The 26,412-nt window shown below is 55.8% G+C and overlaps 2 protein-coding genes across 3 annotated transcripts in view; one reads left to right on the forward strand and one right to left on the reverse strand.

Moving 5' to 3' along the window:
• Pgbd5 (piggyBac transposable element derived 5) overlaps positions 1-8,426 on the forward strand; it is a 56,219-nt gene extending 47,793 nt beyond the window's left edge. The window contains exons 4-7 of the mRNA XM_055617597.1: positions 2,155-2,335; positions 3,739-3,936; positions 5,330-5,435; positions 6,785-8,426. Coding sequence (XP_055473572.1) covers positions 2,155-2,335; positions 3,739-3,936; positions 5,330-5,435; positions 6,785-6,980 — 681 coding nt within the window. The 3' untranslated portion in view covers positions 6,981-8,426. The remainder of the gene's footprint in view (positions 1-2,154; positions 2,336-3,738; positions 3,937-5,329; positions 5,436-6,784) is intronic.
• Positions 8,427-21,250: 12,824 nt separating this feature from the next.
• Galnt2 (polypeptide N-acetylgalactosaminyltransferase 2) overlaps positions 21,251-26,412 on the reverse strand; it is a 114,524-nt gene continuing 109,362 nt past the window's right edge. For both annotated transcript variants that reach the window (XM_055617540.1, XM_055617541.1), the window contains exons 15-16: positions 25,651-25,770; positions 21,251-23,549 (exon numbers count right to left, since the gene is read on the reverse strand). In XM_055617540.1, the coding sequence (XP_055473515.1) occupies positions 23,394-23,549; positions 25,651-25,770 (276 nt within the window). In that variant the 3' untranslated portion in view covers positions 21,251-23,393. The remainder of the gene's footprint in view (positions 23,550-25,650; positions 25,771-26,412) is intronic.

Genomic DNA, 26,412 nt, shown 5'->3' on the forward strand with positions numbered 1-26,412 from the left:
TGTCCCAAGCCAGGGCAAACTGTCTGCTGCCTGTTGCTGGTATTTGAGGAAGTCGCCAGTCCCAGGAGAGCAGGAGCCTGGCAATCCACAGACCTGCACAGAAGGCAGTCCACACTGACAACCACAATCCCATGTCCTAAAACCCACCAGTTTCCAGCTGCACCTATCAGCGCTGGCGGAGAAGATCTTTCATTAGTGGCCCTCCCTACCCCCAACACCAAAACCCCAGAGCACCTATAATTCCAGTAAAGGCTTTAGGTTTTCAAGATTCATTCACTTTCATTTCATACACGAGTTTTGCCCATTTGAGAGGTTTGCGCTCGCTCAGGACCAGCTCAGGCATGGCAGGGCGTGAGTGGCTGGTTGCATGGTATTGACAGGCAGGAGGCAGAGAGCACGACAGGAAAGAGCGCCAGGATGGAAGCTACATCCTTCAGCCAGGCCCGCCTCCACGACCTCTCCTGTGGGCACCACCAGCTGGAGACCAGGTGTTCAAACACACACGTGTGCACAGAACTCCACATCCCACAACCTGCAGGAACGGCTGTGAGCGTGCAGCCAGCATGTCTGTAGAGACCGTGCTGGCTGAAGCTAGAGTGTACAGTCAGAGCAAAAACGTTGAGCTGCGTCCTCCAGAAGATCCGTGGCAGGCCGGGACCCAGCTTCCTGACCGCTGCTGGGCCCTGTGGCTCTGTTGCTGGGCACCACTGCTCTGAGGGATTGCTCACTCCGTTGAAGACTTCGCTGCCTAGGCACGTCCCTGTGCTCCGACCTAAACAGAGTTGGGCCTTCGTGTTCTCGGTCCTCAGGGACGCCTGTGCTTGGTAGGGGCCTCCCAAACTCGTCAGGCAGGACGGGTCCTTCCAGGTGCTCCTTCTGGGCATTTCTCAGAGTGCTGTTGGTATCCCAGCTCCTGGCAGTTCTGGTGTGGTCTGGTTGCTCCAATGTCAGCTTGCTCTGCAGGGCGGAGCACAGGAAAGTGGTAGGCTCTGTCTGGCCTCTGTCTACAGAAGTCTAAGCATTCCCGAAACCTCCACTGTCCTTAGGAGAAGAGACTAGTCAGCACCCTGCAGACCGGGCCTGTCTGCCCTTGGATCCATCCTCTTCCCACATCCACTCCTTGGGGACAAAGCTTTGAGGTCCCACAGCAATCACACGGCTGGCATGGATCGTGTTTCAGGGATGCTTCCCGAGTTCGGCACACCCTGTTGGTTGTGCCCTTTTAAAAACCATTTTATTTACGTTTCTTAATCTTCTTCCTCCCTTCTCCACCCCAGTCCCTTCCAACACCCTAATACTGGGTAGGAAAACAAGGAGGTTAGTGGGGAGAGGGGGCGGGTTCTCTTTAGCTACTTTCTTTAGCTGGATAGGGTCGTCAGGGTCCTTGGGGCAAATCAAGTCCTCTGTTCAGGATAGCCCCAACTTCTTCTTGTCACGTTGCATCAACAGCAGCCAGGAGGAGTGAGTGGGGGGGCATCACCAGCAGCCTTGTTCTTCCTCAGTCCCCTCAACGTTCTGGTTCTGGCTTTTATTCCCTCTCAGCGTCCTCAGAGTTAAACTGTCTGCAGCTGGCAAAGGGCCCCCGCTCAGAGCCTGATGAGGCAAATACTTTGCTGCTGTGGACCATCTGAATCAGCCCCACATCCCACACCCGGAATAAAGACAAAACCATGTTACCTCCACAACACTCTTGGCTCTCTTGGCCTTGGAGTGTGTCTGACCTCCACTGTGTGTCTGGTGCCGTTGAGATAGATGGGGGCTGTCCTGCCCGCCTTTGGACAGACTAGTTATGTGCCCAGTGGACAGTACCCATGTAAGAGCATGGCTAGCCCTTGAAGTGGCCTTTGTGTGTGTGTGTGTGTGTGTGTGTGTGTATATGTATGCATGCACATGTGTGTGTGTGTGCTTCAAGTTTGCATCAGTTTTGACTGTGAGTTTCGCCATCTTTAACTGCTCCTTTCCCACATGGACTCTTCCAGGCTAAAGCAGCAGCTGCTCAGGTTTTGGGTAGCCATGGTGGTGACCTGGGGCTGCGTGAGGCAGATAACACAATGGGGTGCTTTTCCTGCCTCCTCTGACCCCGTGTTTCCTACAGCCTCGGGCTGTGGTCCATGTTACCCTTGTCACTCTGACCTCTGTGTATTTGCCTTCAAGATCTATGTCCACCTGAAGGAAGGGGGTGGCCCCGATGGTCTGGACGCTCTGAAGAACAAGCCACAGCTCCACGGCATGGTGGCCCGGAGCCTGTGCCGGACCGCGGCTGGGAAGAACTACATCATCTTCACGGGCCCCAGCATCACCAGCCTCACCCTGTTCGAAGAATTTGAGAAGCAAGGTTGGTCCTTCCCAGATGGCCAGCCGCTGGGGGAAGTGACGAGAGGGCGAGGCAGACAGGAGAGTGGCTAGCAGGGGTTGCCCAGGCATCTCAGGGCCCTGAGTGCTGGGATCTGGTACTCTCAAGCTGTGGGAGTCTGGGCCCGCCGTTTCGAGACAGCATTGGCACAGAGCTCTGCCAGTCTTCTGGGCACCCCCCGTGTGTACCCTAGGCACTCCTGTGTGTGTCCCGTGCTGTGTGGTTCTGTCCCTCAAAGGCCTGGAGGAAAAGCCCTGGGGACAGCTCAGAAAGTATCACTCGCAGACAGAAGCTACAGAATCGAGACAGTTAGCCACGGCACACAGCGGCCGTCAGGCCTTCAGACTGAACGCTCTCGAGCTGTGGAGGGACAGGCAGCTGGCGTCCTGAGCCCTGGGAGCCGTGTTGACGTGAGGAGGCAGCCAGCCGCTGTGGGTCACACTGCAGTCTAGGTAGGGGCGACCCCTGCACTGGCCAGTGCAGGCAGCCTCAGGGCTCACGGGTGGCAAGAGCCCAGCCAGAGATCAGACTGAGCAGGAGCCAGTCCTACAACACAGGACACAGCGGCTCCAGAGGAGCTCTGGCCCTCCGTGAAGCACGGTGGGGAGCGGCTGTTGTCTGAGCCACGTGTCTGTGGAGGCGTGTATAGAGAAGTGCGCCCCTTGATGCTTGTGCATGTGTGTGTGATGGTCCACGTCTTGACTGTTATCAGCGATGGAGTGTGTGTGGCCAGTGCCAGGTGTGCGGCGCCGCACGGGAGCTGGTATCGGCACGTGGCTGGACCACTGAGGTTCCTTCCCAGGAGGCAGGAGGGTTGCTCCTGAGATCCCGGGGAAAGCCATTCCCTAGCTCAGTAAGCAAGGAGATGGAGAGAGACCTCTCGCTGGAGACAGTCATTGGGTAGGAAGTTAAGGTTAGGTAATATAAAGATGGCGTCACCGTGGATTTTTTAGAGGCATCTAGAGGTACCGAGTTCCTGGCGATGGAGTGCCGTGCTCCTTGTCTACAGTGACAAGAGTCTCAGGAACTGACCGTGTGTCCATCCCAGGGACTCTGGCTGCATTGCCGGGCATGTCCTCACACCCCCTTTCCTGCTCAGCTGTGAGCTGGGCCCTTTCCCTCCAGATCTCCTTCTGTGATGCACACGTGATATACAGGTTTCCGGAAGCAGGTGGGATGATATCCCTCAGTGCCAAAACAAGGCCTGTTTGCAGGTGCCACACCGTTGCGTTGGTCCATTGTACCCGACATGGCCTAAGGGACCTTTGGGTGTGCTCCCATGGAGGGATGGGGAAGCCGAGCAGAGGCACCGTCTCTCCCTCCCGGGCTTCGGGTTGGGGTGCCCTGTCCGTGGCACACGTGAGATTTTGCGCCTTGCCTGCCAGGGATCTACTGCTGCGGCCTGCTCAGCTCCAGGAAGAGTGACTGCACTGGCCTCCCTCCATCCATGCTGACCAACCCTGCCACGCCGCTGGCCCGGGGCCAGCACCAGATCAGGACGAAGGGGAACATGTCTCTGATCTGCTGGTACAACAAGGGCCACTTCCGCTTCCTGACCAACGCCTACTCTCCCGTGCAGCAAGGTGAGCAGAGCGTGTGGGGGGGCACCCAGGGCACAAGCCTGGTGGACCCTCGAGCCATCTGTATCTCTAGTAATTGGTTCTGCTGTCCTGGGAAGGGGCAAGGAAGAGCATCTCGAATCTCTTAGCTTGCCTTGGCAACCTGGGAGGATTTGATTGGCACATGGCATTGGCCTCACCTGCTTGTTAAGGTGTGATGGTTCTGTGGTTTGGGGCATGGTGATGGGCTACATTCTGGGTGGAATTTGTGGATCATGTTATCATCACGGGCTCCTGGAAGCAAAGCATCTATGAGATGCTGACTGCCAGGCGGCCTGCTGTTTCCCTTGCTGATTCTCTGGGGACGTAAGATCAATTCAGAGCAGAGGGACTTAATAAGCCAGTGTCAGTACTTACAGAAACTGACAGTTAAGACCGCGTGGAACTGCCGAGAGAGAGGTTGAGGGGACTGCCAAGGAATCTGCGGAGAGGCCGCCAGTGCGGTGTGCGCACGAGGAGCTTGCATTCGAGTGTGCATGCCGGGCGTGTGACACCTTGTTTCAGGGGTGTGGCGTGTGGGATGTGTGCCATAGTCTGTGGCACACTGTGTGCCTCTGTGTGCCATAAAACTCGCCAGCACTATGGGAACCCTCACCATGCCCCGTAACAAGAAATCAATAAAGCAACAGTTTTCCTTAACCCTGCCAACTCTCAAAATAATGGACACGGAGAGACTATAATTTACTTTATAAGCGTAAAGCACTAGAGCTGGGCAGACATCAACCCTCTAAGCTGTTTTGCTCTCTCCCAGCTACACAACCTAAGTTAGTTGCCAATAAGCCGTCCTGTCTGGGCCGGATCTGCTCCCTTAGGCCATATCCACTGTCTCTGTCTTCTTCTCTCCTTCTGAGAAAGACACCTCCTTCTTTGTAGGGTAGGCTGACAGTTCACAGAGGACAGACACCATACAGCAGCTGTTGGTGCAATGACATGGCGAGATCTGGAGGGTTTGCAGGATTCTGGAGGCGCATCGGATGTGTTCCGTGTGTGTGTGTGTGTGTGTGTGTGTGTGTTGGACAAACAGTGTATGAGAACACCAGCTCTTGGCCAATCCAACCAGGATGAGGGCAGGGGGAGGAATCGGGAGGCCTGCTTCCCCTCAGTTCTGCTCAGGCCTGTCATGGTGGCATCCTGCGTGAGCCTCTTAGAGTTGCCTGTGGGTGTGCCATTGGCCCTGTGCCCACGAAGCTATGGAGCCTCGGTGGCAGATGACTGTGGTTGTCTGCCTTGAGTGCCTCCTCACTCCCATGGCTCTGCTGAAGCAGCTGATGGATGGTGCTGGCCCAGTTCCCCACCCCCACCCCCACCCCCGGGCCTGGGTGCCTGGATGGGGTCTGAGCTCCTGTCACACCCACAGGTGTCATCATCAAGCGAAGAAGCGGGGAAATCCCCTGCCCTCTGGCTGTGGAGGCCTTCGCTGCTCACCTCAGCTACATCTGTAGATACGACGACAAGTACAGCAGGTGGGTGTGTGGACAGCGGGGGGGGGGGGTTGACACACGAATCCGCCGCCACAGTGGCGTGTAGGGGCGGTAGTGCTGGCCCAGACAGGGTGAAGAACAAGTGTGCGGCGTGAGGACCTATGAGGTAGACCCTAGTCCCACCTCCCATCTGTCAGAAGTGCCAGGAGTCAGCCCAAGGCCTCGGCTCCTTTGCACGGGAATGCCCGGGGTCAGGTGTGGGCGTGTGCACGCATAGCACACAAAGCAGTGCACACGAGTGTACCACGGAGCCACCTCCCAAGGTGCCGGTAACCGAAGAGGAGGGGGCTGCAGACGTGCAGCTGCTTCCATCCAGTCTTCCCGCAGACAGGAAAGCTAATGCGGCTAGCCAGGTAGCCGGGCCCTGCTGGCCGCTGAGGGGACCGCCATTGGCCTCTGGCCGGGTGGGAGGGGAGAGCAAAGCCTGTTCTCCCTGGAACACCCAGTCTTCCTTGACAGTCTGCCTTGACCGGACACTTGCCACATTAATGTCATTGTGTTTCAAAGATGTTGCTGGCGGTTTAGTGGACACGAGGGATGCTGTCCTGTGCTGGGCGCTCTGCGGTCTTCAGGCATGACGTGGCCGAGAAGCAGAGACAGTAAACGTGACAATCCTAAAATAAGGTTCCGGGCATAAGAGTGCCCTCAGGTCCGACCCAGGGTCCTGTGCCTTCCCCGGAGAAGGACAAAGGGCAACAGGAACACGTGTGGGAATCACACCACAAGGCCTAGAGCTGAGGGACCAAGCACTGAGGTGTGGACGGGCCTGGAGAAGGGTTTTGAGAACCGAGTGCTGGGGTGGGAAAGGGCCTGTCACAGCCCTGCCTTCCCCCATCCCTCGGCAGCTCTGTTCTTCTTTATTGTTTTTCTTCACTGTGATGAAACCCTGCCCGCAGCAGGTTCCCAGCGCTCCCACCAGAGGGGAGTGAGCAGATGGGGCAGATGCTGAGCTTCCGGGCTCTTCTCCCGCAAGCCGTATCCAGCGCACCTGTTGTGTGACCTTTCTGATGAGATGTGGACAGAGGCCTGTTCACCCCAGATGGGTGCTAGTGACAGATGAAAGAAATATTCCCACCCAAGTCTAGCCTAGTGAGCCAGTGAGTGTGTCAGGGTCAGGATATGGATGGTGGCTCACAAAGCTGCTTTCCTGGAGCCCCTCAGCTGGAGGAGTCCCCTCTCCCCAGCGTTTGCCAGGGCTGATGTGGCCTCGGGTGGGGCCTTCTGACCGTCCCCTCTCCAGGGCTGGCTGAGTGTTAAGGAGCACCCCCACCCCTTGAGGGCGCGCTTAAGCCTCGGGTTTCAACGCTGTGCCTCCTTCCCTCTGCTCCCAGGTATTTCATCTCCCACAAGCCAAACAAGACGTGGCAGCAGGTGTTCTGGTTCGCCATCAGCATCGCCGTCAACAACGCCTACATCCTGTACAAAATGTCGGACGCCTACCACGTGAAGAGGTACAGCCGGGCCCAGTTTGGAGAGAGACTTGTCAGGGAGTTGCTGGGCCTGGAGGAGACGTCACCAACGCACTGAGACTGTGCCGGCCCAGGGGTGGCAGGGACAAGAAAGGCGCCCGTCACCTGCGTGTTCATTGGAGGGCCCGTGTGTGGTCAGGATCTGTTTTCCGCATCACCCCCCAAAGGGTGGCTCCCCAGAGCCTGGGCAGGTGACTGGCGGGGCCGTGACCTTGGAAGGTACCAGCAGAAGGACCAGTGGACCAAAGAGCTTGAAAGATGCTGATGGGCTCTAGTCGACCAGGCACGCTCCGAGATGGACCGCTCAGAGCCAGCGCTCAGCAATAGGGGGCGTGGGTTTCCAGCACTCTCCTGCGGGATCAGCCTCAGTGGCTTCATGGAAAGAAGGTGCCATTAAACCTCAGAGTCAGTGGGCAGGAATGGTTGCAGCGGACTGGAAACAGGGTGTCCCCGTTACGTCCTCCACAGGGCTGGTGACGGAGCAGGGCACAGAGGGAACCACGAGAGGGAAGAGCGATGCCGTTTTTTTAATTTTTCAATATATCTTCAGGTTATTTTCCTACTGTTGCTTAAGGTCTACTGTAAACGAGACGTGTCTCCTCCTCCCCCACATCACACACCCTCACAGTTCCCTGCATGATCGCAGTTCTGTGTCTGGCCTGTGGCAGGGCAGGAAGGGCCTCCGGCTTCCAGGACAGCCGTGGCTACGGCTACCAAGGCCCGGGGAACCCGCAGGCTGTGCACTTTGTCACCGTGTCCTTGCTGGCAGAGATACCTGTCTTGAGAACTATGTAGCATTTGTGAAAACAAAATCTCCCATCGCCCTTTCTCTGTGTGTGGTGGTTCCTGGGAAGGGACAGCAGATGAGGAGGCCTGGCTGGGAGCCACCTGGGGGGTTGACCTGGGGCTGGGGACTGCCCACCGCAGGGGCAGGAAGGCATGGGGGTCCTTCCCGAGACCCAGGCCCTTCCGGCCAGAGGTTGACACATCTCCACGGAGCCCCGCAGTGGGTCTGCCCTCCGCACAGATAGGAAACAAGTAACGTCTGCACCTTGCAGCCCCCACCTGACCTTGCAGCCACCTAAGGTCTACAGATGCAGAATGTTCTCAGCGGGGGGGCTTTGGGACACTTCCTCATTTGTCGGTGAGCTGAGCTGTGGCGGGCAGAATGCCTTCCATGCCTTGTCACTTCTGTGCCCTCACTCTCTGTGCACACCCTCGCCTGCGGCGGGCCCCGAGACACCACCGATCACAGGCCCAATTCCAGATTGTGTTTAAGGTAACCTTTGCTGTACCCTTAATTGGATTGAAAGCACTTTTACCACGTGGAGAAATATATTTTTAATTTGTGATGCTTTTCTACAAGGTCCACTCTTTCTGAGTTCAGGTGTTTCCAGCACTTAGGGAGACCAATGAAGGCCAATGACTTTTTCTTTTCTGTCCAATCAAGAAAAATAAAAATAAAAATCTATTTAGATGCTGGCTGTTAGTATGTGGCTTTGTTTCAAAGGTCCAAGTGAGAAAGCTACGCCTCTGCACTTGCTTTCCTGCTGTGTGGCCAGGTACGTGTGAGCTGACCTGTTCTTGGAGTCCTGAGCCACTGAACAGTTTATAAAGAAACCAGCTGGGATTTTCTGCGTGAACACGAACAGACGGCCGTGGTTCTGAGCGTAGCTGCACCCGTTATTTTTAGCCTTGGTTGCCTGAGGTCAACTGTGATCTCAAAGTAGCCCGTGGGAATAAATAACCGGCGCGTTGTAAACTTTATTAGAGCATGCGGCCACGGTTGTTGCGATGTGTCATGAGCCTCTCGCTGCGCCTAATTAAACTTTCTCACTAGGAAAGGCAGAGGCACCGTGTGTGATTCTGGTACCCACGGAGGGTCTTGGGTCTCAGAAATGCCGTCCCTGCTGGGGATGGAGGGGGACTGCGGAGTCTCCCAGACGGTGCTGTGCGCCTGTGGCCAGCAGGTGGCGACTACCGGCAGGGCGTTTGCTCCTGTCGCCTGCTGGTGCCGTCCCTGCTCCTGAGACGCAGTCTGTGGCTCTCTGGCCGCGGCTCTTTCTGTAACTAGTGGGAAGATGGCAGCCAGGCAGTAGGGGCGCCGCAGCCGGTAAGGCATGGCACTGGAAAGCCTTCAGGGCCCGGGCTTTGCCTCCACAGCCTTGGTGTGGCTCAGGCACTGCTGTTTGTAAACTCACAGCATCTCTTGGTCCTCAGGCGGACACTGGCTTTTCAGCAATCAGACATCCATGGTGACCAGGGCTAGTCCCCAGTGTCAGCTTCCTGTCACCCAGACAAAAGGCCAGTCTTAGATGACCAGGACAGTGTTTGTCTGGTTCTCACTGAGCAGTCTCAGCACGTGGGGCTCACTCTTGTGTTTCGGGTTAAGGCGGAAGTTCTTGACTAGAGGACATGGTAGGACTGTTGACATCCTGACAGCAGGAAGTGGAAAGTGAGAGGCAAGGGAACCAAGGTCCCAGGATCCTCTTCCAGGATACACCCGATAGCCTGAGCTCCCTCCACTAGGCCCCTCTCCTAATGGTTCTGCCACCTCTCGGTAGTGCCTTAGACGGGTGAGGATGTCTTCCGATCACAGCCTTCAGGAGGACACTGAAGATCCGTATCCCAGTGACCCAGGAAGTGATTCTCATGAGAGGTGTAACACAAACCCCAATTCATCCCTGCATATCCCACAAGCCACTGCTTCGCCAGGAACCGGCCTGGCAGAACACAGGGTGCTGGTGGCACCTCACAGCCATGGCCAGCGAGGCCTCTCTCCACTTAAACATGCCCTCCCCAGGGGGAAAGGAGAGAAGCACGAGCCCCAGACCCTCAAGCCTGCCCTGGCATTGCAACGGACTCCGGTGACCTCAGCTCAGATGGAAAACAACTAAGCGTTTGCTCCTTTCCTTTCCAGGTTCAGTCTTTTTGGTTGACAAGAGCTTCAGATCAGGACCTTCTTCTGTGGTTCCTGGGCCATCTTTGAAAACTTGGGTGGGACATCCTAGACTGAGACCCCCTGGTCCTCTGGCTGCAGACTAGTCAGGGAGGCTGGCCGCCAAGATGGAGTGATCTGTGTGCAGGACTTGAGGTGAATGCCACCCTGAGACAAGGCCCAGAGGTTCCAAATCCCTCATCTACACCATCCATGGCTGCCTCTTCCCCAAAGCCAGCTTCAGTGTGGGACAGTGTACGGACCAGCCACCACAAGGTGGCACCGTGGTGACTTCCTGTGAGGCAGGTGGGACACAGACAGGAAGTTGACCATGAACTTGGATAAGACCCTCTGTTCCTACCCAGTGTATACACAAAGGCCAAAAAGGCATTAAAAAGGCAGTGGAATTTTAGGGGTTTTCACTCTAAGTTTTGGTTTGTTTGTTTACAGATTTCACAGACCATGAGCTAAGTCTCGGGTCTTCTGTGTGACACACGATCCCATTATGATAATTCAGGCATCCAGTCACGGCTGTTTCTTCGACAGTTGCTTTACGGCCCCCGGCTCTGAGGCGCAGTCGTATACTTTGTGTTCTTCTTCACTCTTCCGGCTTCTCCTGGGGTGGGGGGTCGTGGGAAGTGTGCACACACAGAGCACCAACTTTGCTGGTGAGTACAGGATGGATGAAAACTCCCCAGAGCTGACGTGGTAAGGCTGGGTCTCCCGGAGGTCTGCTGTCGGGAGGTGACTGAACCATGAGGACACTAACCTGAGCAATGACTTTAGCTGTTGATGAGGTCACAGCTGAGTGAGCCAGCGGACAGTGGGCCTGGCGAGAGGCAGTGGTCACTGGGGACATGCCTTTAAAACCTTTACCCTGTTCCTGGCTGCTTTAGCCCTCTCCCTGTCTCCTGGCCATCACTGTGAGCATTGTCCTCACCTGGCTGCAGGAGATAAGGAGGGACAGGGCAGGGTCCCTTGCGGCCCCATTCTGCTGAGGCTCTCTGTGTCATCCTGGCTCCAGCCCCATCTCCCTCGGCTCAGACTGTTCAAGGCAGCTAGCAGCTGCCCGACCGCTGACTGGCTGGCCTTGCATCCTGGGCCAGTATGGAAGCTGGAAGCCAGAGTGAACACCACAATCAGAGTGCAGAGACCCAAAGTGGTGTGTAAACAAAGATGTGGGGAAAGCCCCGGTGTCTCCCTCCCCCCGGGGAGTGCCCCGTGTCGGGGCTCCTGAACCACTTGGCCAATCCTGTGACCCAGAGACCTGGGGAATTGCGCAAAACCTTTTCCGGGAGAGACCCTGCTTACTAAGTCTGCCCAGGGGTCTTCTTGACTGGCGTTCAAAGCTGTGGCCTTGCGGGGCATCTCATCGTGGGAACTGTTCATAATGGATAGAACATGCAGGGAAATACACATGCATGCAGGGTGCACATACATGCAGGGAAATACACATGCATGCAGGGTGCATATTCATATATGCAGGGTGCACATACATGCAGGGAAATAACCTGTGCCTCTTGCACATAAACCTAAAAAATGTTCATGTCTTCCAACATAAAACAGGACATTAAAACATTTAATGATAATTATATGTGTGTGCGCTTGTTTGTCCTTTGTGTGTCAGCACACACCGGGGCCAGAAGACACTGGATCCCGTGGTGATGGAATCACCAGCAGCTGTGAGCCAGTGTGGGCGCTACTGAACTCTGGTTCTCTGCAGGAGCAGCAGGCGCTCCTAACCACCGAGCCATCTCTCCACTTCCAGCATTAAAATATTTTTGCGGCACACTATAACAATGCCTGAGGTTTTTTGACTGGCCAAAGACAGTTTCTAAATACCGTTTTAAAATTTCAGTGAGCTCAAATCAATTTCCCAGTAAGTGCGGAATTCACCTCCACCTCCTCTGTATATCCTGATGTGATAACTTTCAGGTAAAATGGCAACTTTCTCCAGCTCCTGCTTTTGATCTCTTCCCTCTATAGCCCTGTTCACATCTCCACAGTTACCTTTTTGCTACCTCCACCTTTACTATCCTTCCCCAGAATCCCTCTGGTTGAAGGAGAGCCAGAAGGACATAGCAGAAAGGGAAGGGAAGTGGGGCCTTCTGAGATGGCAGCTTCTTGTTCCCAGAAGACACTGGGAGAAGGCGTGGGGCTGGCTTTCTAAACAGGACCAATAGGGGCAAGAGAAGACCCAGGGAGGCTATAAAATCCCCAGGTCGGCGTGGGCTCTCCCCTGGGGCTTCTCCAGGCCTGGAGGAGCCAAGCTGCTTCTCCTTTCTCCATGGTTTGGTCTGTAGCCTTTTCCAAAGTTCAGTTCTTCGTCCATCCCTGAGAATGAGTCCCGTGACTCCTTACAAGACCATCAGCATCTCCTGGCGTCTGCTCAGATTGGCGATGACTACTTAAGGGTGCCTGACTAAAAATCAAGACGGGCTTGGAAGTGGCCATGACAATCTGGTAAGGGCTCCTTCTGAGCAAGGGGACACCCCCACACTGGCACGGTCCAACCCGGTCAGCCCACCTCCATTGTGAGTAAGGAGAGCAAGGGAGCAGGCTTCAGCCGGGCAGTTTGAGATCTAACAGCTGGACGGAGGTGGCTGGCAAGGTATTTCTTCCAAGAGAACTAGGGCAGGGGCTCATACCAGGACTCCTGGCCTATGAGATACTGAAAACCAGACCTCAGAGAACTGATTGTCTTCCCAAGGAGGGGGGAGGAAGGCAGACCCCCCACACTTGATATACCTGGGAAAGGGCCATGGGAATGTCACTCCTTCGCTCAATTGCTTCCTCACCCCACCTGGGCTCCTGGGCCCTTGAGCTGTAAATGGCAGAGTGTCCGCACCTGGGGCGGGCAAGACACTCTTCTCAGTTTTCTCTTGAGGCACTCTAGCTCACAGGCAAAACTCAAAGCAGGGCTGAAATTTTCTGGTGTAGAGGAAGGAAAGGGACAGAAGGCAGCGGCCGTGGTTCAGAAGCAGGCCATCTGCATCTGAACCAGTGAGCAAGAGGCCCAGAGCTGCTGCTGTGTTGGAGAGCTTTGTTGTGGGCTGGTAGCACTGAGGGGTGTTAGCTGTTTTCCCAGGGCTGGTGTGGGGGGCAGGGCAGATGCCTTCTCTGCACACATGCCCTTCCTTAGCCTGGGCTCCCCTTGTCCCGTGTCCCTGTCTATATGCAGCACTCCCCAAGGGACTAGGCTTACCCCAGTATGAGGTAATGTTTACACAACTATTTCTCACTCATGATTTTTTCTTCTTGGTAAGGAAAATGCCCCCCAGGTATGGAGTACCATACCCGCGGCTGACTTCGGTGGCAGCATTGTGACTGTTATTTCCCTGTCATTTGGGCTCTGCTTCCCTGCCCTTCCCCCTTCCCGACTGGCCCATGACTGTGGCTGGCCTAGGACTGCTAGGAATGGTATGTCTTGAATCGCTCGTTTATTACACTGCCACTGTAAACCTGGAAACAGGAATCGGCGAGGGTTCTTCACCAGGTACCACCCCTACTTTTAGAAAAAGGAGCACCAGGGCACAAGTTCAAAGCCATCCAGCAGGCAGGCGTGTATAGGTGAGTACCGAGGATAATTGATGCGTTGTGAGCATGTGGCCGCAGGGGCGGCGTTAGTGAATAGTGTGTCATTACAGTCTGCGGACTCCAGGGTGCCCACAAAGTGTGTTCTGAGGAACAAAAATAGTCTGTGATAGACTATCTGTGAGAGAGGGATGTGGGAGGGATAAGGGATGGGAGAGATTCTTGGTGCACTTAACAAGCATTGAAGTGTAAGAATCTAGAAGATAATGGGTGAGGCCACAAAGGGTGGTTGTGACTTTGACCCAGAAGGGACACCCAACCAGCATCCGCAAAGCGGTCAGGCAGGGCCTTCTTTAATAGTTGGTGTGCAGAGGTTAGGGTCGGAAACAGAGACCATATGACAGGGAAGTGGAATCGTATTATCAGAAACAGAGGGGAGGGCCTTTGAGGGACTTTGGCCACACCTTCAACTGTGTCTGTACCCAGGGGCTGAGAGAGTGGGGTGTGTACTCTCTGTGATTTTCTTGTGCCAGATGGTGGCTGAGGTGAATTCTGTAGTAAAGTTTCCCAGAGGCCCCATCTCCCACCTGGGGTGCCATGGGTCCTTGACTGAAATGTAGAAGATTCCCAGTTCTGCATAAAAGGCCCAACTCCCTTCTGAGTGTGCGCTGTGTCCCTTCCAGGACCAACCAGGGCAGCGGCCAGTGTCGGCAGGAAGTTTTAGTCTGATGGTAGAAAAGGCGAGCACAGGGGCCTGGTGCCCTAGAAATGGCTTTGGGGCTTTAGGGATAGCTCTCTCCTTTTTGCAACCTGCTGCTGAGCAGTCTGCAGACCCCACCACATGAGTGGTCTGCATAAACTCAGGGGACAGGTTTCCTGAACCTCAAATCTCCACACGCAGAGTTCACCACCGATGGGTGTGAGCAAGAGGAAGTGCAAGAAAAGGTATGTCATGACCCAGTAGGGTCGGGCTTGGGTTTCAGCAGGTGTATGAGGCCTTGTTCTTCTGAGGCCAGAGGCAGGCTGGTCCATCTTGGCATCTTTGAAACTTAATCGAGCAAGATCCTCTTGGTTGCGGTGTAAAAGGTGGGTTAGCTTGGATCACTGGTATGAAGGGCTTGAGATGAGAAGCCCAGTGGGGGAATCCGTGAAGCTTAGCTGCAGCTGGGGCCTAAGGATGAGTCCAGAGGAGCCTGTTCATTGAGGAGGAGGAGGAGGAGGAGGAGGGGGATTTTGATCAGGAGTAGAGAAGAGACCCCAGTCCTCAGTGTTGATTTAGGAGGGGAGGGGTCAGGATGAGGCCGAGGCCAACGGGGGTGGGGAAAGTCCCAGAGAAGAGTTCAATGTTGCATAATAAGGGTGGTGATGGTGAGAGACGAGGCCAGGAAGCAGGGCTGGCTGACCATACCCGGCTGTGGCTGACCTGAGGGAGGACAGCCGAACGTGGACCACAAGCCTCAGCCACATATTCAACAAAACCTGTCACGAAGCACCAGGCCCCGAGGTGTAAGCATGGAGACTGGTCAGCAGAGAGCAGAGCGGAGGCTGGGGGCACACTGGTATCACTCACTGTCACCGGAAGGGGAGGGAGACGACACCTCACAACCAAAATCGCTTTGTTCCTGGAGCAGACCTCCTGTGACTCGGGGAGGCTCGAGAGCCCAAAGATTGAGCCGTTAGTTCTGCAGTGCAAGACAGAGCGGTGTCTGTGCCAGCCAGCTCTCTGAAAGGGCACCCCACGCCCACAAAGTCCACAGTAACCCTGGTGTCTGTGCCCGGTGCTAAGGGTAGGGTGTGGCCACTGGGGTCACAGGGAAGCTGGCATGAGGGGGGAGTGTGCATGTCTGTGTGTGTGTGTGTGTGTGTGTGTGTGTGTGTGTGTGTGTGTTCATGTTCCCATGCCGCCAAACAGAATATCTGGAGATCGAGGTTGATCGAGGCCAAGTCAAGACTGTGGTCGCTAAGGACAGAACAATATGGAGTCTCTAAGAATCTGAGACTGTTGTCCTGGCATGGGTGGACTGAACTGGGGCTGGGGGAGGGAAAGGTTAGGCGCTGCTGTCTGATGTCAGCAGTGTCAGAGAGACAAAGCAGCAACAAGCCTAGCAGCTAACTGCACCTGGGTTCAATGATCTCCCAAACTCTTCTTTCCTGGGAAACGACCCCGCCTCTGGTTGAGGCTGTTCCCAGTCTGCCCAGCAGAGGGCAGCAGGACCTCAAGTTGCCGCAAAGCAGACAAAGTAGTGTTAAAAGTGATCAATGTGGCTGAAGTATGGACGACATGGCCCAGACTGAGGTCAGCAATGACAGTCACTGGGACTGACGTAGGGAGAGGGCAGGAGCGGGAAAGGGCTGCAGAATCGCAGTCCTTCGCCTGGGCACTGCGTCTAGGTTTAGGAGGCACTGACAGTTCAGGGGTCCCTTACGCTACACCGTATCTTCCAGTAGAGGAAAAGCACACAGGAGCATGAAAGACAATCAGGACCCGGGAAGGGGCGATGTAGCAGGCTGGCTCCCAGGTCTGGTGGGCACTCCCTTGGGGAGGAGCAGCAGGGCTAGCCTGTGACCAGGCGAGCTGAGCCATGATCACAGGGACATTGGCTGAGGTGAAGGACCTCACCCGGAGCTGAGCTGTGAGCAGCCAGTCTCCCCACTCCCGTGTACAGCTGAGGGTAGCAGTGACGAAGGCCAGAGGCTCAGTCCTAGGAGCACTGGAGCCCAGGACTGCACACGCCTGCAGCCCGCTGTCTCTTCAGCACTTGATCGCATCCCAAGCCGGACAAGCCGACTTTCTCAGGAAACTCTATCTGGTCCTAAGTTCGGTCTCCCGCCACGTAGGGATGCCTCAGCATCCGTGCTGACTGGCAGGGATTCAGTCAAGCAGGTGCGGTGGCGTGCCTCCCGAGCCCTGGACAGTGCGCCCCAATTCCCACAAGGGCACTAAGGGTCACTGAGAGGCAGAGGACAGCAGCTGCGACCCCTGCTGTACAGGCTGACCCAAACCTGAATCTTGGCTGTTTCCAACCCAGAAGATGTTGAGAACTTGGGGTGAAATCCCACAAAAGGTCTAAGATGGGGCGTGCTCACAGCACCCCTGGAACCCTAGCAGAAATTCAGCTCATAGTGAATGCAGGCACACAGCTGGGGCTGTGAGGACGCTTACGCAAGGCAGGCCGGGGAAGGGACCAGTGCAGGGACCGGAGCACAGTAGGTAGATGGCTGCCTGGACCTCTTGTACCATCTTCCCTCTTATACGCCTGGCAGGGCTTGGTCACACTAGCGGCAGCCACAAACCCAAAGGAAGGCCCTGCACTGTGTGGACAGAGCCGTGCCCAGGACACGGACGTTTGGTCTCTGGCCATTGTGAAGCCCACTGTCACTGCGATCTCACCACCTGACCATCAGGCAGCAGGAGCTGTTTGTGTGAGGGGCACTCTTGGTACCACTCTGCCAGCACAATCTAGAACCATTTCCTAGGGCATGTGGGTGACGGATGAGGTCATCAGGAGGGGGCTCGGGTCACCCAGACAATATTCCCAGACAGAACCTGCCTCGGCCCGCAGCCCTGCAGTCTGTGTCCGCAAGCCTTCCCTTTGGTTCTTAACAGTTTGAGTCAACGACACATCAGAGAAACCGTCCCAGGCACAGCATGCTCCCTCACGCCCGGGCCGTGGCAGTCTCCCGCTTCTTGGGCTAAGTTTGGCAGGAAGACATTCAGTTGAGTGAGTCCCCGGCTCCTCTACTTCCTTCCTTTTCTTTGTTTTCTGGGGCAGGATCCTAGGCGGATCTGGAACTTGTGATATAGCGAAAGGTGACCTGGATGCCTGCTGCCCGCTGCCTCCATCTCAAGTTCTGCAATTACAAGTGACCATCACCAAACCCACTGAGCGAAGCAGTTAGTGAAGTTCAGGTCTGGGATGAGAGAACCACTCCGTAGGCCTGAGCAGGAGAAATGTCTGTCCTTGACAGAAACGTCTATCCCTCTGGCATGCTGGGTAAGGGCCCTGCTGTTCCCTGTGTTTCCAGGGCTCCAGCCTTAGGCATCCCCTCCTTTTCCCAAAGCCCGGGAGCACAAGACCCTAATGAGAGTAACAGAGAACTGGGAGGGGACAGCAAACAGCAGTCTGCAGAGCCACCCTCCTGCAGAGTGGCAGAGTGTGCCCCCAGATGGAGAAGCAGGGCCCCAGTCCCGGTCAGGAAGCTCCGCTCTCAGGACTGAACCTGGTCTCAGAGGCCTTGCCTCCAAATGCAGGACTAAACCTGGACTTGGCGGGTGCACAGCCCGTGCTGATGGCCTCTTCTGGGTCCCTGGCGTGGCCTGTGGGGTGAAACAGTGACATGGGGGCAGGGCTGGCATCTGACAGGTGCATTCATGTTCGCACTCAAGTTCCCAGGCTGCAATCCACCCTCCAGCTCTTCCACTGCGGGTCCTCACAATTGATAACTAAATACTGATGATTCCAAACCCTTGGGGAGGGGGGAGGGTTGCTGCCCAAGCTGCTTCTCAGGGAAACCCAGAGCTACAAGATTCTGGAGATTTCCCTGGCACCTCCCCCACACCCCAGAAGCCCTATCTCACCCTTACCTGTCCAGTACCTACCTACTCCTTTCCGAGGTCGGGCATCTCTGCAGACTTGTCCTCTGCCTGGTTCTTATCGCTGGTCTTCTTGGGTCCCTGTACCCAGGGCTGGGAGGAAGCCCGGCCTGTCTTGACCCCCGACTACGAAGCTGCGGCCCTCGGTTCCGGCAGCGGTGTCCTCATGCCTCTGGTGCATCTGTCCCTGTCTCCAGCCTGCTCCCTGGGTGAAGGCCACAGGGCTGTCCCTTTGCCTGTTCACTCAAGACAGCACATCAGCAGAGATTCAGTGTCTCCATTGGCAGGTTCTCGGGGTCGAGGTCCCGGCTTTGCTCCTGGAGGCTGCTAGGTATGCGCAGAAGGCTCCAGGCTCCGACGCCCTCTTCACTCACCTGACCACGGTGTCACTCCTGCAAGCGAGCACAGGGTTCCCACTCTGGACTGCCCTAGGGTGCGAGAGGTGCGTCTAGTCAGCAAGCCCAAACTGACTGGGCTGCCTCGGGACCCCACTCTCTTCTCACAAGGCCTGGCCTCTCCCGGAGGCCTGCCACCCTTCCGCCTCTTGTTACACAGGGCACTGCATGAGTGCCCCTCCCCCACCCAGGGCAGGCTCAGTCTCAGGGCTAGTGCCTCGCTTGAACCAAGCGCATGGCCGATCCTAGCAAGTGTCACTGACTAACTGTCCCTTTCTGTTCACCATTCCGGCCTCGAGTGCTTTCTCCTTTCCCTGTGTGGCACCCGTGGTGACAAAGAACTCAGTACAGGCTGGCGTTACCCTCTCTCCCTCATCCTCTTCCTGGCCTTGCTGGGATGGGACTTGGGGAGGCAGCAGGAGTCAGGCCCAGTCTCCCCACAGTCCCACGCTCTAACCTAACCCCTAACCACAGCTCCACGGCCCAGGGTCCCCCTCACAGGGTCTTTCTCTCCCCTTTATTCTGGGGCCTTGCTCTCTCTCACCCACCTCACTTATGCGGTTCCAAGGTGGAGGGAAGGAGGCTCTACCCCAGGCCCTCTACCCTGAGCCCTGGGCTCTGTCTGTGGGTGTTTGAGGTCAGCAGAGGAGTCTTCCTGGAACTTTCTCCTGGTTCAGCTACCGAGGTGATATCAGTAAGACACAAGTTGGGCACCCTCTGGTGTCAGTCAGGGTTTCCTAGACGTACAGACAGACAGACACACACACACACACACACACACACAAAACAAAACAAACAAACAAACAAAAAACCAAAAAAAACCCCAAACAAAAACCCACAGGCAAGGCAGCTTACCTGACCTGGACACGGAGAAGACCCACGTCAGGCTATCTGCAGGTCAGAGCCCTGTGATGTGACTCAGCATGTGCTCACAGGCCTGGGAACCAGAGGTGTCTGGGAAAGTTCTGGAACCCAAGGGCCAGAGGACCTAGAGCTCCTGTGCCGATGCGCAAGATGGGTGGAGTCCTAGCTCCTGAAATCACCTTTCTGTTCCAGCAGGGTGCTGGATGGCCAAACGGTGACACGGTTACTCCAGGCCAGTTTCTGCTGGACACAGTTTAGCATCCTTGTACCCAGGTAAAAGAATAGCTAAAATTAAGCCCATCTCCAACAGGGGGTGCTGAGATGCAAGGCTCCCATCTGCCACACGGGGGCGCTCTGAAGCGCAGACAAGGAGACAAGAACCTGCCCACCCACACTGAGGTGCTTCTGAGAACCCTGAAGCTTTCCTTTCCTTATCTGCTTTTTTTTTTTTTTTTTTTTCTTGAACCAGCTATTTTCATTCCACTAATTACTGCAGACTTCCGTACAGTGTGTATATTAATTGCTTCTTTGGAATCACAGCAGCGAGACGACACCCCACTGCCCATCGTGACGACTGTAAGCGAGCTGTGTCTTTGGTGTGACCAGATTCTTTTGTGAGCTGCAGCAATTTGCTCTCCTCGCCCCCATTTGAAACCCTCCTGAGGGGAACCCTGAGCCACCAGCAGGTACCAGGGAGAGGAAGGGCTCAGCAGGCCAGTGGCCGCCCTCTCTAAAACCATGCCATTGCTCCATTCATCCTGCTGTGGCCCAAATCCATCCAACGCTGGTGGGCCTCACAGGCCCTGGCTCAGCAAGTGGTGCCCCTTTTCTGTGCCCGGATGAGGACACACGAAGCAGCTGGCCACCTGCCTCCCGAGCTCCTGACATCTGCATCCTGCCTCTAGGAGCGGCATGGCGTTGTCGGAGGTGTGTGTCCCATGGTGGGAGTGGACAGCTTGCTCAGCACTGAGGCAGAGCCAGTCTCTAGGAAGCTATGTGGGATGCTGAGCATCTACACCTGAAATAGCTGGAGGTGACATGGTTCCAACAGAACTCCCCAGCTCCCGGGTAAGGAAAGGCGTGCTGGGATGTCCTCTCAGCAAGCCAGCTAGCAGCTCCAGATTCCACGTGGCGCCACCCAGTGCTGAACCCAAGAGCTCCTCCCGTGATGGTCCAAGGCGCTCGCCTTTCTGAGCCTCACTGAACTAGTGGAGAGGGGGGCCCCCATGGTTCCCCTTCACACCCCAGCACAGCTGAACTGGGTGTGGCTCTAGGTCTAATTCCTGGGGGGGGGGCATACATCCTGCCACCCTCCTCCTAGCTCCAGGGAACACCAGGGACGGGAGGTCTTTTAGAAAAGAAACATGGCTTAAGTCTCTTCAGACACTTTGAGGTCCTGAGACAGTACCGCGTTCTAAGTTCCTGCCTTTGCCTCTCAGGTAGCCACAGAGCCAAAATATCGGCGTCTCAAATAATGGAGCGAATGCACACTGTGGTCTCAGAAGGCTCAGGTGTTTCCTGGCCGGTCCCTGCTCTCTCTCATCCTGGCCCAAACTACAAGACAGCTGGTTGGTGCTACTTTCTCTGGACACGCAGCTGGTCACACAAAGGTGCATTAGAGGACACGTGCTGGGCCAGGACGGAGAGGGAGAGGCCCAGGAGGCTGGTGAGCAGGACCACACATTACTTAAGTGTAAAAAACTTGGTACCTAGAGGGTGTGTGTCAACTGTCGGGGCAGACTACAGAGTGGGGCGCACAGCATCAGGGTAACTTCCAGCAGGGCCCACTTCTGTCTCCAGCATTTTCTTAGCATCTGTACAGCGTGCATGCACTGCGGGGGCTGGCTGGGTTGTCACGAATATGAGCGGACAACAGAGGTGCAGCATTTGAGGGGTGCTTCAGGTGAGCAGTGAGAAATGGGGACGGGCCCAGAGGCAAGGCCTTCAAACCAGCCTCTGCCTGGGCTGGAACCTTACAGAGCCCGAGAGACGGCAGCTGAGCGTTATCTATAAAGTATCTTCTCTTTATTTAAGTTAAACAATTTCAAGGATGGTTTCCATCTATAAAATGGACAAAGTACAAGCTCTGTACAGCAGTTCTTTTTTTAAAAATCAACTGGAAAAAAAATTACCAAACTATATTTTGAATTTGCAAAACATACTCACAGATACCATCATTTTCAGCTTCACAGAGACGCAAGGACCACCACAGAAGACGACCACCTTTGCCTGCGTGCGCCCAGGGCTCCTGGAAGGTCTTAGTTTTAGAAACAGGAGTGGCAGGGCGGCACAGACCCGATGATCACAAGCAATGCAAGCGCGACGGGTCACTTTGGCACACTCATGTAAACATGGCTCGCACGAGGCCCCGCCCAGCCCCACTCTGTCCAGAGGCGGGCTGAGCCGTGCCCGGTGGCCAGACAATCAGATGGTACAGGTGAGGAGACCGCAGGGTGGGGTGGGGTGTGAGTGTGTGGCCGGGCGACTCCACTCACACCCGCAGTTAAAAACAGCCCATGGAGCTTCACATGTTTTTCACTCTTAGAATGGCGGTGCAGAGGTGCCAGGCTTCATCAGCACAGACTGTCTGGACTGCTCCAGCGTGCTCCTGCCTTGTCCTCCACAGCTCTGCACCCGTACCTGTGAGTGACTGTCCTCACAGCCTACCCGGAAGGTGGACATGTGTGGACTTAGACACATGGGCACCTGTCTGTGATAGCGCGTCTTTTGATGGTTGCTTGGCAGGGGTAAAAAGACAGGGTCAGCACCGGGCCGGGCCTTCACAGAGGGTCCGTGGCCCTGGCGTGTGCGCACATGGAGTGCCTCAAGTAGAAGCCTAGCCACACCCCCTCTGGGCGCAGGCGGGCCCCTCTGCACACCGGAAGCTCTGGTACCCGTGATCTCTGGGACAGCGGAGATGTGGGTTCGATGCTTACCCAGGCATCCCTTCCCCTGCCTGCACTCAGGTCAGCTCTGTGACTGACACCTGCCTAGGTCCTCCGCGTGAGTGCAGGGGCCTTGTGGTCTGAACTCTACCCACAATTCCTGTGGATGTACCTGGGGGTGTTACCCACACCAGGGCTGCAGCCATGTGGGGTCCACCTACACGCTGAAGGCTCTTCAGTGCTCTGTGGCAGCCTGCTTAGTATCAAAGGGTCTCAAGCCACTATGAGCCTGGGGAGAGCATGTGACAGCTGTCAGTGTGCCTGGCCTGTCGCCAGGCAGTGGGGTCCTGCTGGCTCACACTGGTTAGAAGCTGTAGGGTTGAGTTTTCCTAAAGAACAGAAATCTAATTTTAAAAGAAAACCCAAAGCAATGCTTGCCAAAAGGGGTAACCTATTTAGGCGTAGAGATGACAATGGGCACTCAGCGGATGCCTCCGGCTGGAAGAGCAGTGTTGGTGGCTGGTGAGGCTCCGGGGACAGCAATGCCACCTTTGCTCCGGGAGCACAGCCCCTCTGCATGGCCGAGCTGCGCTGAGGGGTTCACAGGGTGATGTAGGAGAGCACGGGGAGTGGATCATTATTCTTTCTATGAATCTCTAGTTAGTGGCCACACAGGAAAGTCCATGTTCTAACACATCGAGTATGTCAGCTGGAGAGGGGACCATCGGAGGCCAGCGAGCCCAGAGGTGCAAAGACAGGGAAAGAGAGGAAGCCTGCAAGTAAAGGGCAGCTCTCTGGGCATCGCTTTCTTTTGTTTTCCCTGGACAGGGTCTTGCCTGCTTCAGCCTCCTGAGTGATGGACTTACAGGCACTGGCCACCATGCCCGGTTCACACACACAATTTTGGAAAGGTAAAAAAACAAAATGGAGATTGTTGAGTTCTTGCTGTAAGGGCACTTGCCCTGCCCCCTGTCCTCAAAGAAACATGCTTGCTGCTTGTCCACTTGTTCCAAGCAGCACTGGGCTGTTCTGCTGGGCGTGAGCGGGAAGTGGAAAGTGGCAGAGAGTGCCAGCCTTGGGAGGGAGCCTCTGTCCTGAGCCCCAGGGGCCCGTTTCCTCTTCTGCACAGCTCACGCCTCGCTGAAGACTTGAGACTTTCAGATCACGATGGAACACTGAGGTATATAGTTTTGCGGAAGTGTCAGAAACAATGATGTGTTGGCCAAACGTGGCTGGTGTGCAGGCGGACGGTGGGGGCCCCCTATTGCTGCAGGTTAAGTGAGAACTTCCACTGCTGTGACAGGGCCGGACCGCACACCTCCACGCTCAGGCCTCCACTCTTGGCTGTGCGGCTGTCCAGGCATAGGTTGCTGCCCACGTGCCGGAGCTTGGAGTTGCCCTCGATCTGCTCCCACTTCTGCAACAGACAAGAGCACAGATGAGAGCACAGCCAAGGCACAGGAGCCCAGGGCCAGCGCAGGGCCTGCAGGCTGCTTTGGACACACACCTGCTGTTTGCACACGCCCCTGCTCGAGTGCCCACTGCCCTCCGTGCCGCTCTTGGGCGCACAGTACACCTACGATGCTCTGAAGAACGTTAGCACACCAGAGCCAGCAAGGCCACCAACTCGCTGTGCTGTGCACAAAGCCCCAATGGCCTCAAGAAGCCGGAGGCGCCCTGTCCTGCTGTTTAACAAGTAACACAAACATCCTCTTTACACATTTATACTTTTGTCTTTTAAATTACACACTTTTCTTTTTCTCCCCCCGGCTCCCCTTTCATTAACAAGGCCTGTGGCTCTAATTAATTTTCTGTACATGCATTGCAGCTCCTCGGAGTAAGTATTTCTGAAAAGCCTTCTCACAGGGAACATTTTCTCACTCTTGCCTCCTCCCCGCTTCGACCCTGCAAATGCACACAGACTCGTGCTGGAAACTCAAGGTTGCCACTGGTCAGTGGAGCACCACACCGAGGCATGCCAAGGAGCTGCTTCCCGGTGGCAGGCCAGGGGGCAGAGCATGACCCAGGGCACGAGGCTGACCCTCCAGAAGCGTGGTGATGTGAGCGGCTCTCGACACTGGTTACTTCCCTACCTGTTCACCCAGTTCCTTGCCAACAGTGTGAGCCGGGGCCCCCAGTCGGCCCGAGAGAGGCTTTGCTGCCGCACTGTCTCCTTCTGTCCTTGGTCCTGATGCTATCACTTTTCTCGTGTCCCCCTCACTGCCATGGAAAGCATGCTTGGAGTCTGCCAAGTCCCCTGAGCTTCCTGACAGAGCGTGAGGTGAACAGAACCTGACTCTGGCACAGGCTGAAGCGTCCGCTGGACAGTGGTGCTAGGAAGCAGTGCAGGTGGCGTCCCGGGGGGCGGTCTTCAGCGCTGGCGCCTACCGGATGCAGTGTGCGCTGCACTTACTGAAACGCTTCTCCCTACCCTCAGAGGCGGAGGCTCACAGCTCTTCTCATCACCCAGAAGGACCACGTGTAGCCCATCTTAGAAGCTCAGGTACGGACCCCAAGAGAAACACTGGGGCAGGTGTTTCTACTGCCGCTTACGGCAGCGACTTGTTTTCTTCTCTAGAGTTTTGGAGACCAGACAGAGGCCTCACTTTATCACCCCCTATGTCAGATCACCTCAAGGCCTGGCTGTGTTCTAAGCAGGCCCAGGGGACAGCGGCCTTCCTCGGTTCAACACTCACAATCTCATCCTACAGGTATGACTGAAGTCAGACACCTGTGCCAACAGAGATGACACAACAGAGGGTGAGCACAGGGTGGGCTGGGCTTCTGCAGGACAAGGACAGGGTACCCAGCTATGGGGCCAGAAAAGACCCTGTGCAAGCATTTCTCTCACACCCAGGACCTAAACAGGAACCAGATGCTGGCTGTGGTGGTGGTGGGTAGGCAAACAGGGCCTCTGCCTCCCTCTGTGAGATTAGGTGGACAGAAGGACGCTTGTGTGCAGCTCTGGGAGACCTTACACCCACTTTCTCCATATACTTGTCTTCTAGGGAGGGAAGGTGGGAAGACTGACCACACGCCACCTGCAGGTTAGAAGGGACTGCCAGGCCTGCACGCTGCCACCCGAGGGCTCAGAGAGGTGGACTGTCCAAGATCCCCAGGGAATATGCAGACAAAACATGCCAGCTTCCAATAAGCTCTGCCCCAGTGGAGGAAGTAATCTGGAGACCAGCAGGGAGCTGAGGAGGCTGCTGTGGCCCTGAACCTCAGGAAAACATTATGCTACAAAACTGCCAGCCATGGAGAAGATCAGATTTCCACTTCCTGTTGGGTATAGGTTGGTAAGTCTATGTGTTAGGTCAGACTCAGCTCTTTAACCATTTAGACTGGAATTTTTGTAAAGTTAAGCAGAAAAAGCAAGTAGTTCATCAATGTCCTGTGGCCTGAGGAAGGAAATGAGACTGGGACTTTGGACACGAGACCTCTAGTGTAGGACAGCAACTGGCCCTTAGGCCCTAGTCACTGTCCCCGCCTCGAAGGCTTGCTCCCGAGTGACACACCTGTCTGCTGTCGTTCTCCCGGCAGCCCTGCAGCCTGATGAGGGAGCCAGGCGAGCGGTCCACCACAGTAAGGCACAGGTCCATGTGCTTCACCGACTTCTCCTTCGTCAAGGCCCATTCCTGGAAGAGACGCCAAGTCAGGGCAGGCCTGTGGACTTCACTCAGGACCCCGGGATCTGAGCAGAGCCGAGCGCCACAGCCACCCCTGGCTGCTGAGCCCGCCTTGGTGGGAAATGGGTTTGAATACATGGACCCCTGCAGAAGCGCACACTCCTGCGGCCTCAGCTGCAAGCCCTGCCAGCCATGACCAACGGACCATCCTCCCAATCCAGGAGCCAAAATAAACCCAAGTCACTTCTGTCAGGGATTCGGTCACGGCGGCAAGAACAGCAGCTAACACAGTGACCAGAAGGAGCTGTTTCAAAAGTGACTGCCACTGGCAAGACTGACAGTACTGAGCATTTCAGCTCCAAATGCAAGCCAGAGATCCAGGTCAGCTGTCCTGCTCTAACCCACAATCCCTCCTACATTGTTCTGGAATGACTCTGGGCTGAAGTAGGTTGACTGTGAAAACCATTCTTGACACACTGTGGCTTTCGGCGAGTAGGTGCACTGCTGAAGTCTGGGGAGCTGCTGGTGTCATCAGTCCTTTGAACCTGCAGGAAGTCAGCACACAGCACGGCTCCTCCTAACTGGACTCTCCCTATGTGCCAAGCTGTCTCACGCCTCTTCACAGGAGCCATGGGAGGGTTTTGTATGTTA

The sequence above is a fragment of the Psammomys obesus genome, unplaced genomic scaffold, assembly GCF_907164565.1.
Source record: "Psammomys obesus unplaced genomic scaffold, mPsaObe1.curated_primary_1811, whole genome shotgun sequence".
Lineage (NCBI taxonomy): Eukaryota > Metazoa > Chordata > Mammalia > Rodentia > Muridae > Psammomys > Psammomys obesus.